At 41.2% G+C, this 16,872-nt stretch overlaps 1 protein-coding gene across 5 annotated transcripts in view; it reads right to left on the bottom strand.

The window, feature by feature from the left end:
* Positions 1-16,872, bottom strand: part of LOC140480385 (triple functional domain protein) — a 588,738-nt gene that overhangs the window by 396,790 nt on the left and 175,076 nt on the right. For all 5 annotated transcript variants that reach the window (XM_072575178.1, XM_072575177.1, XM_072575174.1 and 2 more), the window contains exons 2-3: positions 15,076-15,150; positions 378-492 (exon numbers count right to left, since the gene is read on the bottom strand). In XM_072575178.1, the coding sequence (XP_072431279.1) occupies positions 378-492; positions 15,076-15,150 (190 nt within the window). The remainder of the gene's footprint in view (positions 1-377; positions 493-15,075; positions 15,151-16,872) is intronic.

Genomic DNA, 16,872 nt, shown 5'->3' with positions numbered 1-16,872 from the left:
ACACAAACGTTTCTGAATTGCAAAAAAAACTTACAAAAGACTTAACAGCAACAAAATCCCCATCTGTAAGTCATATGCTGCAACATATCATGCTACAGCTGCTTGCAATCTTACATTATCACTCAAAAAGATCAAGTTGTCACTATTCTCTTTAAATTTCCCATTTGTATAATGTCTTACACTAAATAAAATTCAGGGACATATATGTTGATAAAAATATTTATGTTTTTACTCATGGCTCATGTTTTGATGGAAAGCAAATTAAGAGCTCTGAAGGGGAAAAGGGGATCTCATAAAACAGTAATTACCTGTTCATCTTTAAACTTCATTCATGGATACATATTTCAGAATAAATAAATTCAGTGCTTTCATCATACCTTGGAATATTAGCTAAATAGGAGATAAGCCGCCTAAGATCTTCTTGTCTTATTCTGTCATGGTTGCTACGTGCTGGAAATGTCAAGACGGGACCTCCACGCTTATCTCGTCCACCTAAGAAAATAAATCAGAGGACAATTAAAGACAAGCAAGTAATGACAAGTCTTCTCTGAAACATGATCTGATAATGTGTTGATATAGAAGTAAATTGGCCTCTAAACTACAGGATACTCACATAGGGCACAAGAAAACAGCAAATACTTATTACATTCAGTATAATTGAAGTGGAAAGTGCTGGTCTTGTGGTAATGTCATTGTACTAGTAATATAGAATCCCAAGCCAATGTTCTGGGTATGTGGGTTCAAATCCCACCAGGGCAGATAGTGAATTTTGAACTTACTAAAATTATATTTTAAAGTAATAAATATTGACCATGTAATCAACGTTCATTGTTGCAAAATCACAGCTGGTTCAGTAATGTCCTTCAGGGAAGGTAATCTGCCCTCCTTAACTGGTCTGGCCTACATGTGACTCCAGATTCAGAGAAATGTGGTTGACTCTTAACTGACCTTTATAGAATTAGGGATGGGCTTAAATGCTGGCCTAGCCAACACAGTGCATAAATGAATTAATATAAATGTCTATAACTTTAACAGCCACATCCTCCTGAGATGGCCAATGGGTGAAGACTCGGACAAATGCACTCACCAACATTCTTTCTATCCTTTGTGAACTTGAGTTCATCCCAAACTCTGTTACATTCCGTGTCTTAGTGCATACTAAGTTCTGCACGCAATCATCCTTGACTGGCTCCTGGTCAAGCAGTGTTTTCATTCTGAAAGCCTTACCTATGTTTTCACATTCCTCCATGGTCTTTCCCCTTCATTATTTCAGTCATCCTCTCCAGCCCAGTAACCCTCCAAGGGATTTGCATTCATCTGGCTAGGTGTTTAATCAGGCAAGAAGTAAGTTCTTAATTCCCTTCCTACAGCTCTCTGCCTCTGTCCCCTGCCTTCCTCTATTAAGATGTTCCTTAAAATATACCTCTTTGGGCGAACCTTCAGTCAGGTGATCATGCTTCAGTGTTATGTTTTGCTTATAACATGTCTGTGAATCTTACAGAGGCTGTGCATCAGCACGTTAATCCCCTTGCATGAAGTTTCTCAGCAATTACTTATCCACACAGTTTGGCGGGAATGTTGCATGGTCACTCCTGTTGCCCCCTCCAAACTAAGTACCTGACATCTGAACACGTCGCTCCTCACAAAATTGTTGCGAAGGTCAACAACATGCCAATCTTTAAAAGGGGTGATCCAACATTCCGCATCATCAAATCTATCTTAAGTGAAAATTGCTCATTACGTGTGTGCATTCAGTCTCGTGATGTGATAGCTACCACAATCAGCTTTTCCTTCCTTTAACCAAATCCTCAAGTACAGAGGAACCTCAATTATCCGGCATTCAATTAAACGTATTTCAGATTATCTGAACAAGATTGTAAGGTTCCAATGCTTGGATAACTATGTTACCTGGTATTCGATTAATCAAACAAAATACTCACCCTACCCATGTCCTTCGGATAATCGAGGTTCCTCTCTACATGGGTTCCAACTCAGTCAGGTCAAACTTATCAGCTTCTCTATTTCTTTCTCTAAAAATGTTACGTGACATACTGAGTATTGTGATAAAAAATATGCGCCATAATTATTTGGGTTGTGAGACTTTTAAAATAGAGGCAGATGTGTGGTTTCAATTCTGTGAAAGTAACTTCTCTTTTGAAAATGAGTCAGAACATAATTTTGAACAGTGAACTAGAAACATTGTTTGCAGGAAGACTAGTGATTCAGTCCAACATCTAGTAGGGCACATGTACTGTTTATGTAGGGCGGCACAGTGGCTTAGCAGTTAGAACTACAGCCTCACAGCGGCAGGGACCCAGATTCAATTCCAACTTCAGACAACCGTCTGTGTGGAGTTTGAACATTCTCCCAGTGTCTGCATGGGTTTCCTCGGGGTGCTCTGGTTTCCTCCCACAATTGAAAGATGTGCAGGTTAGGTGAATTGGCCATGCTAAATTGCCCACTGTATTAGGTGCATTAGTCAGAGGGAAATGCATCTAGGTGGGTTCCTCTTCAGAGAGTCGGTGTGCACTTATTGGGCCAAATGGCCAACTGTAGGAAATCTAATCTAATGGAGGTAATGCCTAATGCTGAAAATATGAGAAATAAAGAAAACAGGCCAAATGGCTATAAGTCAAGCCTTTGACTTAAATTCAAAAGAATCAGGAGGTCAGTTCAGAAGACAGAAGTCTCATCCTAAGGAGAATCCTGTTTTTTCAGGGAAATAACCACCCTGGCTGAAGTAGTGAAACTTCCATGCGAGGAAAGTTTGCTTAGAAGTCTTCATGTTGTTAGAACTGAAAAGAGCTTTAGAACATCAGATCTGAAAAATGTTCAAAAGGAAGTTGTAAAAATATTTTAGCAGCTCAAAATAAAAAGCTGAGAAGAGCCAGTTAAGTAAAAATACAACACAATTTAAATAAGGATGATGTTTCTGATTGAGAAACTGTAAAAGATGTTTGGAAACGGGTGGAAATTTTGTTTTGTGATTTATGTTGAGATCTTTCTAAACTATCGAACTGTAGCAGAACTTTGCTTTGATTTGTGATACAAAATCTGATTAATTTAATAGTCAATTTTATGTTATTGCATATGATACTTTTAGACATAATTTTGTTTGATCAAAATAGACCAATTTAAATGATCTCTGTAAAATACTGGGGTAAAAAGCAATTAAGAAAAAACTATAATTACTTAAATCTGCATATATCATAGAATCATCCAATCCCTGCAGTGCCATATAGAGGCTCCTCAGCCCATCAAGTCTGCATCAACCCTCTAAATAGCATCCCACCCTGTCCCCTTCACCCTATAACCCCATATTAACCATGGATAATCCTCCTAGTCTGCACATTCTTGGACGCTATAGGGCAATTTAGCAAGGCCAATCCACCTAATCTGCACATCTTTAGACTGTCAGAAGAAACCGATATACACAGAACAAAACTCACCCAAGGCTGGAATCGACATATGTGGACAAATCAAATCAGTAACAACAACATACAGGAGAAATTCATGGAGTGTATACAGGATCATTACTTCCAGGAACCAACTAGAGAACTGACCATCCTAGACTTAGGTATGCTGTAATCAGAAAGGAATGACTGACAATTGCTGTGAGGGACCCACTGGGGAAGAGTGACCATAATATGATAGATTTCTTCAGTAAGATGAAAAGTAATGAGTTAATTCTGAGAATAGATTCCTGAATCTAAAATAAGAAAACTATTAAGAGTATAGCTGGCTATGTTAACTTGGGAACATTACTTAAAGGGATGACAGTGGATAGACAAATGGCAAATAATTAAACAGTACGTGGACAAACTACAACAACTGAACAAAAAGAAAACAGGAAAAGGGGGCTCAAACATTGCTAACAGGGAAATGAAGATCCAAACTGACAAAAAAAGAGACTGTTTAGACTTCAGCAAAGGAGGGCAAATGGATTGATGAAGAGTTGGAAAATACAGCATGACAATAAGCTTGTAGGGAACATACAAAGTGATTGCAAAAGCTTCTGTAAAGTATGTGATGAGAAAAAGTTTGTGAAGATAAATGTAGGTCTGTTCCGGTTAGAAATAGGTAAGTTATACTGAGGAACAAAAAGATAGCAAACGAATGAAGTACAGATTTTGGTTCTGTCTTTAGATTTGAGGATTGGCAAATAGTGTCCCAAGAATGTTGGGTAGCACAGAGGCTAGTGAGGGAGGAACAAAAAGAATGATATTGAGAAAATTGATGGAACTAAAGGCTGATAAATTCCCATGGCCCCAGATAAAATTACATCCAAGAGTACTTAAGGAACTGTCCCTAGAAATAGTGGATGCATTGGTGGTCATCTTCCAAAATTCTATAGACTTTGGAAGAGTTCTCTTGGATTGGAGTATAGCTAATGTAACGCCTCCATTAAAAAAGGAGACAGAAACAGGCAATCATAGGCTGGTTAGTCTGGCATTGGTAGTGGGGAAATTCTAGAATCCATTTTGAAAGATTTAGTAACAGAGTACTTGGAAAACAGTGGCAGGATCAGACAGAGACAGCATGGATTCACAAAAGGGAAATCATGCTTGACAAGTCTATTGAACTTTTTAAAGTATGTAACTAGTAGAGCTGATAATGAAGAGCCAGTGGACATGGTTTAGTTGTACTTTCAGAAGGCCTTTGATAAGGTCCCACATAAGAGCTTAACATGTAAAATTAAAATACATGGGATTGGGAGTCATGAAATTACATGAATACAGAACTGTTTGGCACACAGGAAACAAATTAGAGGAGTAAATGATTCTTTTCTTAAGTGGCAGGCAGTGTTTGGTGGGAAATCAGGGATCAGTGCTTGGATTCCAGCAGGTATTCTCAATATTCATTAATGATTTATATGAGGGAACTAAGTTTAATATCTCCAAATCTGCAGACAATACAAAGTGTCAATGGATGGGAAGATGTAAGGACGATGCAGAGATGCTTCAGCGTGACTGGCACAAATTGAATGCACAGGCAAATGAAGCAATCATCTGTATAATCTGTAATCTGTGGGTCAGGAAGGCAGATTATCTGAAAAGCTATTGATTGGGAAACAGGAAAATGAAATGAGCTTTGGATGTCTTAGTAATACAGTTGCATGCAAGTTTTAGCAGGCAATGAAGGCAGCAAAATGGCATTTTGGACTTCACAGCGAGAGGATTTGAGTACAACAGCAAGGAACTTTTGCTGCAATTGTACAGGGTTTTGGTGAGACCAACAGCATAATGTGTAGCCAAAAGAGAAAATGCTGGAAAATCTCAGCAGGTCTGGCAGCATCTGTAAGGAAAGAAAAGAGCTGATGTTTCGGGTCTAATTGACCATTTGTCAAAGCTAAACAAAAGGGGGAAATGGGGAGGTATTTATACTAGGCTGAGAGAAGGTGAGTCATGGCTCCAGAAGCAAAGGTAGCAATAAAGAGGTGATAATGACAGAGAGATTGTAGGGAGATTCGGAGCTGTGAATGACTAAGGCTGAAGCCTGCGCTATGTGACAAAATATGTGGGGGATGGGGGGGATGGGTGAAGTAGAGGCAAAATGGAAAACAGGGGAGAAGGGTAGCAAAGGGGGAAGAGGAGAGGAAAAAGGTGATGGGAGAGTGGGGAGAGAGAGAAAGAGAGACAATCAAGAAATAAGAGGTACAGAACAGTGAAAAAAATAATAAAAAAGGATAAATAAAATAAAATTACGGAGCAGAATGAAAAGAGGGGTTGAGATGGGATAATCATCTGAAGTTGTTGAATTCAATGTTGAGACCGGCAGGCTGTAATGTGCCTAGTCGGAAGATGAGATGCTGTTCCTCCAGTTTGCGTTGATCTTCACTGGAACATCACTGGAACACTGATCCCATTGTGAACGGCAGTGACCACATCTGCAGCAAGTGTTGGTTGCTGGAAGAACTCCAGATCAGAGTTGATGATCTGGAATCTGAGCTTCAAACACTGCGGCATATCCGGGAGGGGGAGAGTTACCTGGACGCTTTGTTTCAGGAGGCAGTCACACCTGGGAGATTAATTAATTCCCACTCAGCTAGTGATCAGGCACAAAAGAGTGTGACTGTAAGTGAGGCAGGTAGGGGGACCCAGAGTTCAGGAGTGGAGGAGCCTCAGCCCTTGACCTTGTCCAACAGGTACGAGATTCTTGCTCCCTGTTCGGATGAGGAAAAGGGCTCTGGACAGGATGAGCCAACTGACCAAGGCACCATGGTGCAGAAGGCCATTCAAGAGGGGGGAGCTAATAGACAGGTAGTGGTTATAGGGGATTCTATAATTAGGGGGACAGATAGTATCCTTTGCAAGCCGGATCGGGAGTCTCGCATGGTGTGTTGCCTGCCCGGTGCCAGGGTGCGAGACATCTCTGACTGGCTTGAAAGGATATTGGAGCGGGAGGGGGAGGATCCAGTTGTTGTGGTCCACGTTGGTACCAACAACATAGGCAAGACTAGGGTGGAGGACCTGTTTGGGCATTACGAAGCACTAGGCAGGAAATTGAAGCACAGGTCCTCAAGGGTCATAATCTCCGGATTACTGCCCGAGCCACGTGCCAATTGGCATAGGGACAAGAAAATTAGGCAAGTAAACACGTGGCTAAGGGATTGGTGTGGGAAAGAGGGATTCCACTTCATGGGGCATTGGCATCAGTTTTGGAACAGGGGGGATCTGTACCGTTGGGACGGTCTCCACCTGAACCGATCAGGTACCAATGTTCTGGCGAAGAGGATAAATAGGGTGGTCAGTAGGACTTTAAACTTCTGAGTTGGGGGGAAGGGAAAGTGAAAGCAACAGGGAGTATGGAGGTAAATGGAAATATAAGCAGCAGGATAGCATGTTTCCAGGCGGATTTAAAATTGAGGCAGACTGAGAATGCAGAAAAAAGCAAGGATAACTTAGGACATATGACTTACAACATCTCTAATAAGGAAGTTAGCATTAAGGCACTTTACCTGAATGCTCGTAGCATTCATAACAAAGCCGATGAATTAATGGCACAGATAATAGTGAATGATTATGATGTAGTAGGCATCACAGAGACTTGGTTACAGGGGGGTCAGGACTGGCAGTTAAACCTCCATGGTTTTTCGACTTATCGAAAAGACAGAGAGGTGGGCAGAGGGGGTGGGGTTGCCTTGTTAGTTAAGAACAAAATTAAATCTATGGTATTGAATGACATAGCGTCGGATGATGTGGAGTCTGTGTGGGTGGAATTGAGGAACCACAAAGGCAAAAAAACCATAATTGGAGTTGTGTACAGACCTCCTAACAGTGGTCAGGACCAGGGACGCAACATGTACCGGGAAATAGAGAAGGCATGTCAGAAAGGCAAGGTTACATTGATCATGGGTGACTTCAATATGCAGGTGGACTGGGTAAATAATGTTGCTAGTGGATCTAAAGAAAGGGAATTCATGGAATGCTTACAGGATGGCTTTTTGGAACAGCTAGTCATGGAGCCCACAAGAGAGCAGGCTATTCTGGACCTAGTGCTTTGCAATGAACCAGACTCTATAAAAGATCTTAAAGTAAGGGAACCCTTAGGAAGTAGCGACCATAATATGGTAGAGTTCAGTCTGGAGTTTGAAAGGGAGAAGGCGAAATTTGATGTAATGGTGTTACAGTTGAATAAAGGTAATTATGAGGGCATGAGAGAGGAACTGACTAAAATAGACTGGAAGCAGAGGCTAACCAGGAAGACACTAGAGCAAAAATGGCAGGAGTTTGTAGGTATAATTGAGGACACTGTACAGAGGTTCATTCCCAAGAAAAGAAAGATTAACCGGGGAAGGATTAGACAACCTTGGCTGACAAAGGAAGTCAGGAAATGTATTAAAGAAAAAGAGAGATCCTATAAAGTGGCTAAGAACAGTGGGAAATCAGAAGATTGGGAAGGATACAAAAGCAAACAGAGGATAACAAAGAGTGTAATAAGAAATGAGAGGATCAAATATGAAGGTAGGCTAGCCAGTAATATTAGAAATAATAGTAAAAGTTTCTTTCAGTACATAAGAAACAAACGACAGGCAAAAGTAGACATTGGGCCACTTCAAACTGATGCAGGGAGCCTAGTGATGGGAGATAAGGAAATAGCAGGAGAACTTAACAAGTACTTTGCGTCAGTTTTCACAGTGGAAGACAGGAGTAATATCCCAAAAATTAAAGGGTGTCACGGGGCTGAGTTGAGTATGGTTGCCATTACGAAAGAGATAGTGCTAGAAAAGTTAAAAAGTCTTAAAATTGATAAATCTCCTGGCCCCGATGCGATACACCCTAGAGTTCTGAGAGAGGTTGCTGAGGAAATAGCAGAGGCATTGGTTGAGATCTTTCAAGAGTCACTGGAGTCAGGAAAGGTCCCGGACGATTGGAAGATGGCTGTAGTAACCCCCTTGTTCAAGAAAGGATCAAGGCAAAAGATGGAAAATTATAGGCCAATCAGCTTAACCTCGGTTGTTGGTAAAATTCTAGAATCCATCATTAAGGATGAGGTTTCTAAATTCTTGGAAGAGCAGAGTCTGATTAGAACAAGTCAACATGGATTTAGTAAAGGGAGGTCATGCCTGACAAACCTGTTGGAATTTTTTGAAGAGGTAACAAGTAGGTTAGACCAGGGGAACCCAGTGGATGTGGTCTATCTGGACTTTCAAAAGGCCTTTGATAAGGTGCCACACGGGAGACTGCTGAGCAAGGTGAGGGCCCATGGTGTTCGAGGTGAGCTGCTGGGATGGATTGAGGATTGGCTATCTAACAGAAGGCAGAGAGTTGGGATAAAAGGTTCTTTTTCAGAATGGCAGCCGGTGACGAGCGGTGTCTCGCAGGGTTCGGTGCTGGGGCCACAGCTGTTCGCATTATATATTAATGATTTGGATGAGGGAACCGGGGGCATTCTAGCGAAGTTTGCCGATGATACAAAGTTAGGTAGACAGGCAGGTAGTACTGAGGAAGTGGGGAGGCTACAGAAGGATCTAGACAGGTTGGGAGAGTGGTCCAGGAAATGGCTGATGGAATTTAACGTGAGCAAGTGCGAGGTCTTGCACTTTGGCAAAAAGAATATAGGAATGGACTACTTTCTAAATGGTGAGAAACTTAATAAAGCCAAAGCACAAAGGGATCTGGGAGTGCTAGTCGAGGATTCTCTAAAGGTAAACATGCAGGTTGAGTCTGTGATTAAGAAAGCGAATGCAATGTTGTCTCTTATCTCAAGAGGGTTGGAATATAAAAGCAGAGATGTCCTACTTAGACTTTATAAAGCTCTGGTTAGGCCCCATTTGGAGTACTGTGTCCAGTTTTGGTCCCCACACCTCAGGAAGGACATACTGGCACTGGAACGTGTCCAGCGGAGATTCACACGGATGATCCCTGGAATGACAGGTCTAGCATATGAGGAACGGCTGAGGATACTGGGATTGTATTCGTTGGAGTTTAGAAGATTAAGGGGAGATCTAATAGAGACGTACAAAATAATACATGGCTTTGAAAAGGTGGATGCTAGAAAATTGTTTCTGTTAGGTGAGGAGACTAGGACCCGTGGACACAGCCTTAGAATTAGAGGGGGTCATTTCAGAACGGAAATGCGGAGACATTTCTTCAGCCAGAGAGTGGTAGGCCTGTGGAATTCATTGCCACGGAGTGCAGTGGAAGCCGGGATGCTAAATGTCTTCAAGGCCGAGATTGATAGGTTCTTGTCGTCTAGAGGAATTAAGGGCTACGGGGAGAACGCTGGCAAGTGGAGCTGAAATGCGCATCAGCCATGATTGAATGGCGGAGTGGACTCGATGGGCCGAATGGCCTTACTTCCACTCCTATGTCTTATGGTCTTAACATTGCAGCAAGCAATGTGGGCACAGGAGCAGGATCGTGTGTTGAAGTGGCAAGCCACGGGAAGGTCCGGGACCTGATCGCGTACAGATTTTTTTTTAGCATAATGTGTAGGTTTGGTTTCTTTATCTGAAGAGTAATGCTCTGGCTATGGAAGATGCACAATGAAGATTACCAGAACAATTCCTGGAATGGCAGGATTGATGTAAAGACAGATTGGATTGCTTAAGACAATGTTCACTGGAATTGAGAAGAATGATGGGGTTGGGAAGAATCTCACAGAAGACTACTGTTTCAGGTCTAGACAGAGTGAGCGCATTGAGGATGTTAAAGTCATAGAGACCTACAGAACAGAAAAAGGTCCATCGATCCAGGCCAATCGACCTAATCCCATTTTCCAGCAATTGGCCCTGTAAGCCTTGGCATCGCAAGTGCACATCGGAATATTTATTAAATGTGAGGAGGGCTTCTGTCTCTACCACACGTCTGGCAGAGAGTCCCAGGTTCACAACACCCTTTGTTGAAAAGGTTTTTCCTCACATCTCCTCTAAACCTTCTGCCTCTCACTTAAATCTATGCTCCCGGTCAATGATCCCACCATTAAGCGAAAAAGTTTCTTCCTGCCTACCCTATCTATAAATCTCAAATTTTATACATCCAAATCATGTTCCCTCTCAATCTCCTCTGCTTTAAGGAAAATAACTCCAGACTGTCCAATTTTTCTTCATAACTGCAACTCTCTAGTCCAGGCAACATCCTGATAAATCTCATCTGCTTCCACTCCAGTGCTATCATATCCCTCCTATAATGTGGATTTCAGAACTGCACAAAATATTCTTGTTTTGGCCTCAGCAACAATTTATATAGTTCCAGCGTTGCTAATCTTTTTTTCCAAATTATATCCCTCTGCTAATAAAGGCAAATATACCATGTACACTGTTAACTAATTTACCAAGCTGCCCTGATACCTTAAAGGACTGGTTTGCATGCACACCAAGTTCCCTCTGATCCACTGGTGCTTCTCAGGTTCTTACACATCATGCATTTCAGTGCCTTGTTTGCAAATAAAATTTTACTTCTCAAGAGGTGCTACACATTTACAGTAAAATCATCAACTCTATGAAAAAAGGAAGTGAACATTCGTTACTTATCACAAATAAATTAATCAAATTTGACACATGCGCAATGTTATTTTCAGAACCATCAACCTTATTTGCCTGAATCAAACTAGGGGTGTGGCACCATAACTTTGAACTGAATTATTCAACTAAAACGAACTTATATAAGCTTGTGTTACTCCGAGTGCAAACATAATTAGATTTTCTATTTGTGATTACCTCAGATAATTTTACCACAATTTACGACAAAGTTGTGAGATAATGTAGGTGCCAGTAATGTATCAAATTGTGCCTTTTGTTCAATGCTGTTTACGCTTTGAATAAGTCACAGGAGATTGATCTGTACAATTTGCTAGAACTGTAATTCAATATACAACACATTTGGATCGTCCAATGACTCTAGCTTGGTCAGAACCAAGTGTTTACCCCAAAGTCCATTATTCTGAGAATAGCTACCTGTTTTACGTCTGCAGGAATACACTGAGAACTCTGGATTTTTTTTTCAAATATGATTAACTATAATCTCTTGCAAATCTGAAACAGTGTTTAAAAAATAGCTAGAACTGTTACTAGGAGTCATTTCTTTTCCACTAAAATTGAACTGGTGTGGACACAAAGTCAGAGGGCCAGGAGGGAGTGACAAAAGGTTACAACACCTTTCCCATTATCTTTGGAATGCTTCAGGTAATCAGTTAGGTCAGTTGCCAAGGTGTGTACGGTGTGATGTAGAATGATAGCAAAGAAACACGTTTAATCCCCATAGCAGCTGTGGGAGATCATGGAGGCCTGCCTCCTCATCTGGGCTAACACTTGCAAAGTAGTGACCTTCAACTTATGTATAGCCAACTCTTTCTCTTTAAAAGGAATACCCATGGTATTTGTGGACCACGGCTACTTATATGTAATTCCCTTAGGTAAATAAAAGCACTATACGATGCGACGTTGTAGTCAAGGATGTTTTTCACAGTTTAACATGCAACACATTTCTTGAGTACAAATCTCACTATTCATTCTACTATATCTGATGCTAATATTATTAGTAAATCCAAAAAGTGAAAAAAACTTCATCCACCCAACTTCTTACAGATTGGAAATTTCTGTTTTTGGTCTCATATCTGCAAACTTTTTCTAAGAGTCTAACATTTGCAGTTTTCCAGTTTTTTTGACCTTTGTATTTACGTCTGATATTTAAAGTCAGAGAAAATTACTACAAATACTGGAATCAGTATTGAAAACAGGAAGTGCTGGAAATCACAGTAGGTCAGACAGCATCCATGGAGATAGAGCAAACTAATGTTTCGAGTCTAGATGAGTCTTCATCAGAGTACTTACGGAGAGCATTTTCTATTAAAAAGCTTTTCCACAGAGTGAGTAGTTAGGATGTGGAATACATTGTTTAAGCTTGTGGTGGACACAAAAACATACAAAATAGGATCAGAAGTGGGTCATTAACATGGAACAGTACAGCACAGTACAGGCCCTTCAGATCAACCTAACCTACATATCCCTCAATTTACTGCCGTCCTTGTGCTTGTCCAGCAGTTGGTTAAATGTCCTAATGTCTCTGCCTCTACTCCCACCTCTGGCAGTGCATTCTTCGCACCCACCACTCTGCGTAAAGAATCTATCTCTGACATCTCCCTTGTACCTTCCTCCAATCACATTAAAATTATGACCCTTCATGACAGCCATTTCTGCCTTGGGGAAAAGTCTCTGACTATCTATGCCTTTCATTACCTTACACACCTCCATCGAGATACCTCTCTTCCTTCTTCTCTCCAGCGTGAAGAGCCCAAGCTCACTCAACCTCTCTTCATAAGACAAGCCCTCCAAAACAGGCAGCATCCTGGCAAATCTCCTCTGCACCCTCTCTTAAAGCATCGACATCCTTCCTAAAATGAGGCGATCAAAACTGGACACAATATTCCAAGAGTGATCTAACCATGGTTTTATAGAGCTGCAGCAAAACCTCACAGACTTTAAACTCAATCTCCCTGTTGATGAAAGCCAAAACACTAGGGAAAGTAAAGGGCCCCTTAAAGATCAGTAAAGCTGCCAATGTGTGGAACCCCAGGGGACGGAGGTGATACTAAACGAGTATTTTGCATTAGTGTTTACTGTAGGGAAGGGTATGGAAGCTAGAGAATTTGTGGAAATAAATAGTGACATCTTGAAAAATGTCCATATTAGAGGTGGTGGTGCATGACTTCTTTAGATGCATAAAGGTGGATAAATCCCTGGGACCTGATCAGGTGTACCCTAGAACTCTGTGGGAAGCTAGAGAAGTGATTGCTAGGTCCCTTGCTGAGCTTTTTATATCATTGATAGCTATAGATGAGTTGCGAGAAGACTGATGGTTGGCCAGTGTGGTGCCACTATTTAAGGAAGGTCATAATGAAAAGCCAGGAAACTACAGACCAGCGGGCCTAACATCAGTGGTGGGCTAGTTGTTGGGTGAATCCTAAAGCATAGGATTTATATATATTTGGAAAGGCAAGGACTGATTAGGCATAATCAACATGGCTTTGAGCATAGGAAGTTCTGTCTCATTAATTTGATTGAGGTTTTTGAAGAAGTAACAATGAGGATTGATGAAGGCAGAGCAGTGGACATGTCACAGAGCCTCCATGCTGTACAGCATGGAAACAGACCCTTCGGTCCAACTCATCCGTGCTAATTAGATACCATAAAATTAATCTACTCGTATTTGCCAGCATTTGGCCATATCCTTCTAAACGTTTTCTATTCATTAACCCATCCAGACGTCTTTTGAACATTGTGTGTGTACCAGCCTCCACCACTTCCTCTGGCAGTTCATTCCATACATGCACTGTCCTCTCTGTGAAAAAGTTGTCCCTTAGATCCCTTTTAAATCTTTCACATTCACATTAAACCTATGCCCTCTAGTTTTGGACTCAGTCACCCCAGGGAAAACACTGTGTCTATTTCCCCTATCCATGCACCTCATGATTTTATAAACCTCTATAAAGCCATCCCTCAGTCTCTGATGCTCCAGAGAAAATAACCCAGGCTATTCAGCCTCTCCTTATAGCTCAAATCCTCCAACCCTGGCAACATCCTTGTAAATCTTTAATGAACCCTTTCAAGTTTCACAACATCATTCTTAGACCAAGGAGAACAGAATTGAACACAGTATTCCTAAAGCAGCCCAAACCAGCCCTGTACAGCCACAATTCCTATACTCAATACACTGACAAACAAAGGAAAGCCTACCAAATGCCTTCTTCACTATCTTATCTACCTGCAACTCCACTTTCAAGGAACCAAGAACCTACACTCCAAGGTCTCTTTATTCAGCAACACTCCCCAGGGACCTTAACATTAAGTGTATAATTCCTGCCATGCCTTTGCCTTTCCAAAATGCAGCACATCATATTTGTCTAAATTAAACTCCATCGATCATTCCTCAGCCCATTGGCCCATCTGATCAAGATCCTATTGTACTCTGAGATAACCTTCTTCACTAGCCGCTACACATCCAATTTGGTGTCATCTGCAAACTTACTAACTATATCACCAATGTTCAGATCAGAATCAGTTATATAAATGACAAAAGGCAGTTCATCCAGCATTGATCTTTGTAGAACTCTGCTGGTGATAGGCCTCGAGTCTCATCACCCTGTCTCCTACATTAAACCCAGTTCTGTACGTAAATGGCTAGTTCTCCCTGTATTCATGTGATCTAACCTTACAAAGCAGTCTACCATGAGGTGCTTTGTTGAACACCTTACTAAAGTCCATATAGGTCATTCTGCCCTCATCATATTCCTTGATTTACTTGAATTCACATTCTTGCATTCTAAATGATAGAATGTCAGGAACACCTCAAGCCTTGCTGTTTGCAAGCATTTTGTCAGAATGATCTAAAATCACAAAGAGAATGGAGATTTATATCATTGATTGGTATATTCCATGACAAACAGGTGGCTTGCATTCAATAATACAATGTACAGTACCACATTTTCCTGTTTAAAAAGTCACTCCAATCAACGTTTTTAATGCAATCTCATCATTCTCCCTGTAATCAAGATTCAAATACAGCACCATAAAACAGATGGATGTGGATGTGAATTCTTTAAAAAAACTATAAAATTCAAGCCAGTTTGACTTACCTGAGAGGAATGCAACCTTCTCCTTGAGTATTGGCAGAACTTCCGTTGCCTTCATCTCATCATTTTTACGAAAACCTAAACAAATTTAGAATAAAATTATTCAAATATAGTTTCCAAATATAAAATAAACAAAAGCAAATACTACAATTGGGATTATTTGTCAGTTAGGATGTGAATATTTAGTAACTGTCAACGCTTACAGAAACAAGGTTAAAACATTGCCACATCTCTAATAAGAGAGACAATTTTCCTGTCACAAACAAAAACTGTAGAAATCCAGAATAATACCATAACTAATACCCAGATTTTAGCCCATGAAGTTTGACAGGCGTTTCATGTTTCAATCATTTCATAGAACTATCGTCATTCACAATTCTGCAAGTTGCACTCTATATTCTGACAGGAAGAACAAGATTTATTTTTCCCCAACAAAGCACCTATCTGCTAGTTTACAGAAATATTAAAAATCAACAAAACTAGTTCCTACAGATATTTTAAAAAAGAATGCACAAAGTAAGGGTTGGTTTTATAGCAAATGAGTCTAGGGAATTAGTAATGAAGCATAAAGAAATGGCAGACAAATTAAACAGATATCCTGCAACAGTCTCATTAGAGGTGAAGTATGTATCATCGCTAGGAGAGCTGAAGTTTATAGTGGAAGAATATGAATGCATGGGGCATGGTAAATTAGGTCGCATACTGAATCAAGAATTGAAATCAAGAATTGAAAGGGAGTGAAGAACTCAAGAAAAGTACAACTACCAGGGAAGATTTTTCGGGAGCATGAGGAGAGAAGAAGAGAGGAGCGAGTACTGCCGGGTGGTAAGCTTCCCACTTAAATGGGACTTACCTCTAGTGCCAGGCTTCCATTTTTTCCAGGAGCAGCAAGGAGAGAGGGAGAGAGACTGCTGGGAAGGTAAGTGCCTGCTTTAAAAACTTACCTCGTGAATAGGCAGAGTGTATGCTGAGCAGGAGTGGACAGGGGACTGCTGAGTAAGTGAAGCAATATATTTGGGCAGTTGCAATACCTGAAACACTACTTAGGTAGTGTCTTCCACCCATCCTCCTCCTCTAACGAAAATAAAAAGGTTCTGTGCGTCGGATTGGTAAGGTAACTAGTTTATTTTAATTATTTATTTTTCAATAGTCTGGGAATTTAGAATAGTAGGAATGGAGGTTGGGGCAATTGAATGTTCCTCCTGCAGAATGTGGGAGTTGAGGGTCACCACTAGTGTCCCTGCTGACTGCGTCTGTGGGAACTGCACCCAACTCCAGCTCCTCAAAAGCGGTGTTAGGGAACTGGAGCTGGAACTGGATGAACTTCGAATCATTCGTGAAACGGAGGGGGTTATTGAGAGGAGTTACAGGGAAGTAGTCACACCTCAGGTACAAGAAAAAGGCAGATGGGTTACAGTCAGAAAACGAAAAAGGAACTGTCAGACAGTGCAGGGATCACCTGTGGCCGTTACCCTCAATAACTAGCATACCGTTTTGGATATTGTTGGGGGTGGCGAGGACTTACCAGAGTCTGTCCCTGGTGCTCAAAAGGGAAGAAGTGACCAGAGCAGAGCATTAGTCATCAGGGACTCCACAGCTGGGGGAAAGATAGGAGTTCTGTGGGAATGAGAGAGACTCACTTTTGGTGTGTTGCCTCCCAGGTGCCAAGGTTCGTGATGTCTTGGATCGTGTTTTTGGGATCCTTGAGGTGGAGGGGGAGCAGCCTAAAATTGTGGTCCACATAGGCAATAACAACATAAGTAGGAAAAGGATGGGGATTTAAGGCAGAAATCCAGGGAG

The sequence above is a fragment of the Chiloscyllium punctatum genome, chromosome 8 (assembly GCF_047496795.1).
Source record: "Chiloscyllium punctatum isolate Juve2018m chromosome 8, sChiPun1.3, whole genome shotgun sequence".
Lineage (NCBI taxonomy): Eukaryota > Metazoa > Chordata > Chondrichthyes > Orectolobiformes > Hemiscylliidae > Chiloscyllium > Chiloscyllium punctatum.
Note: the sequence above shows the minus strand (reverse complement) of the source record. Positions and strands in the feature narration are given on the sequence as shown.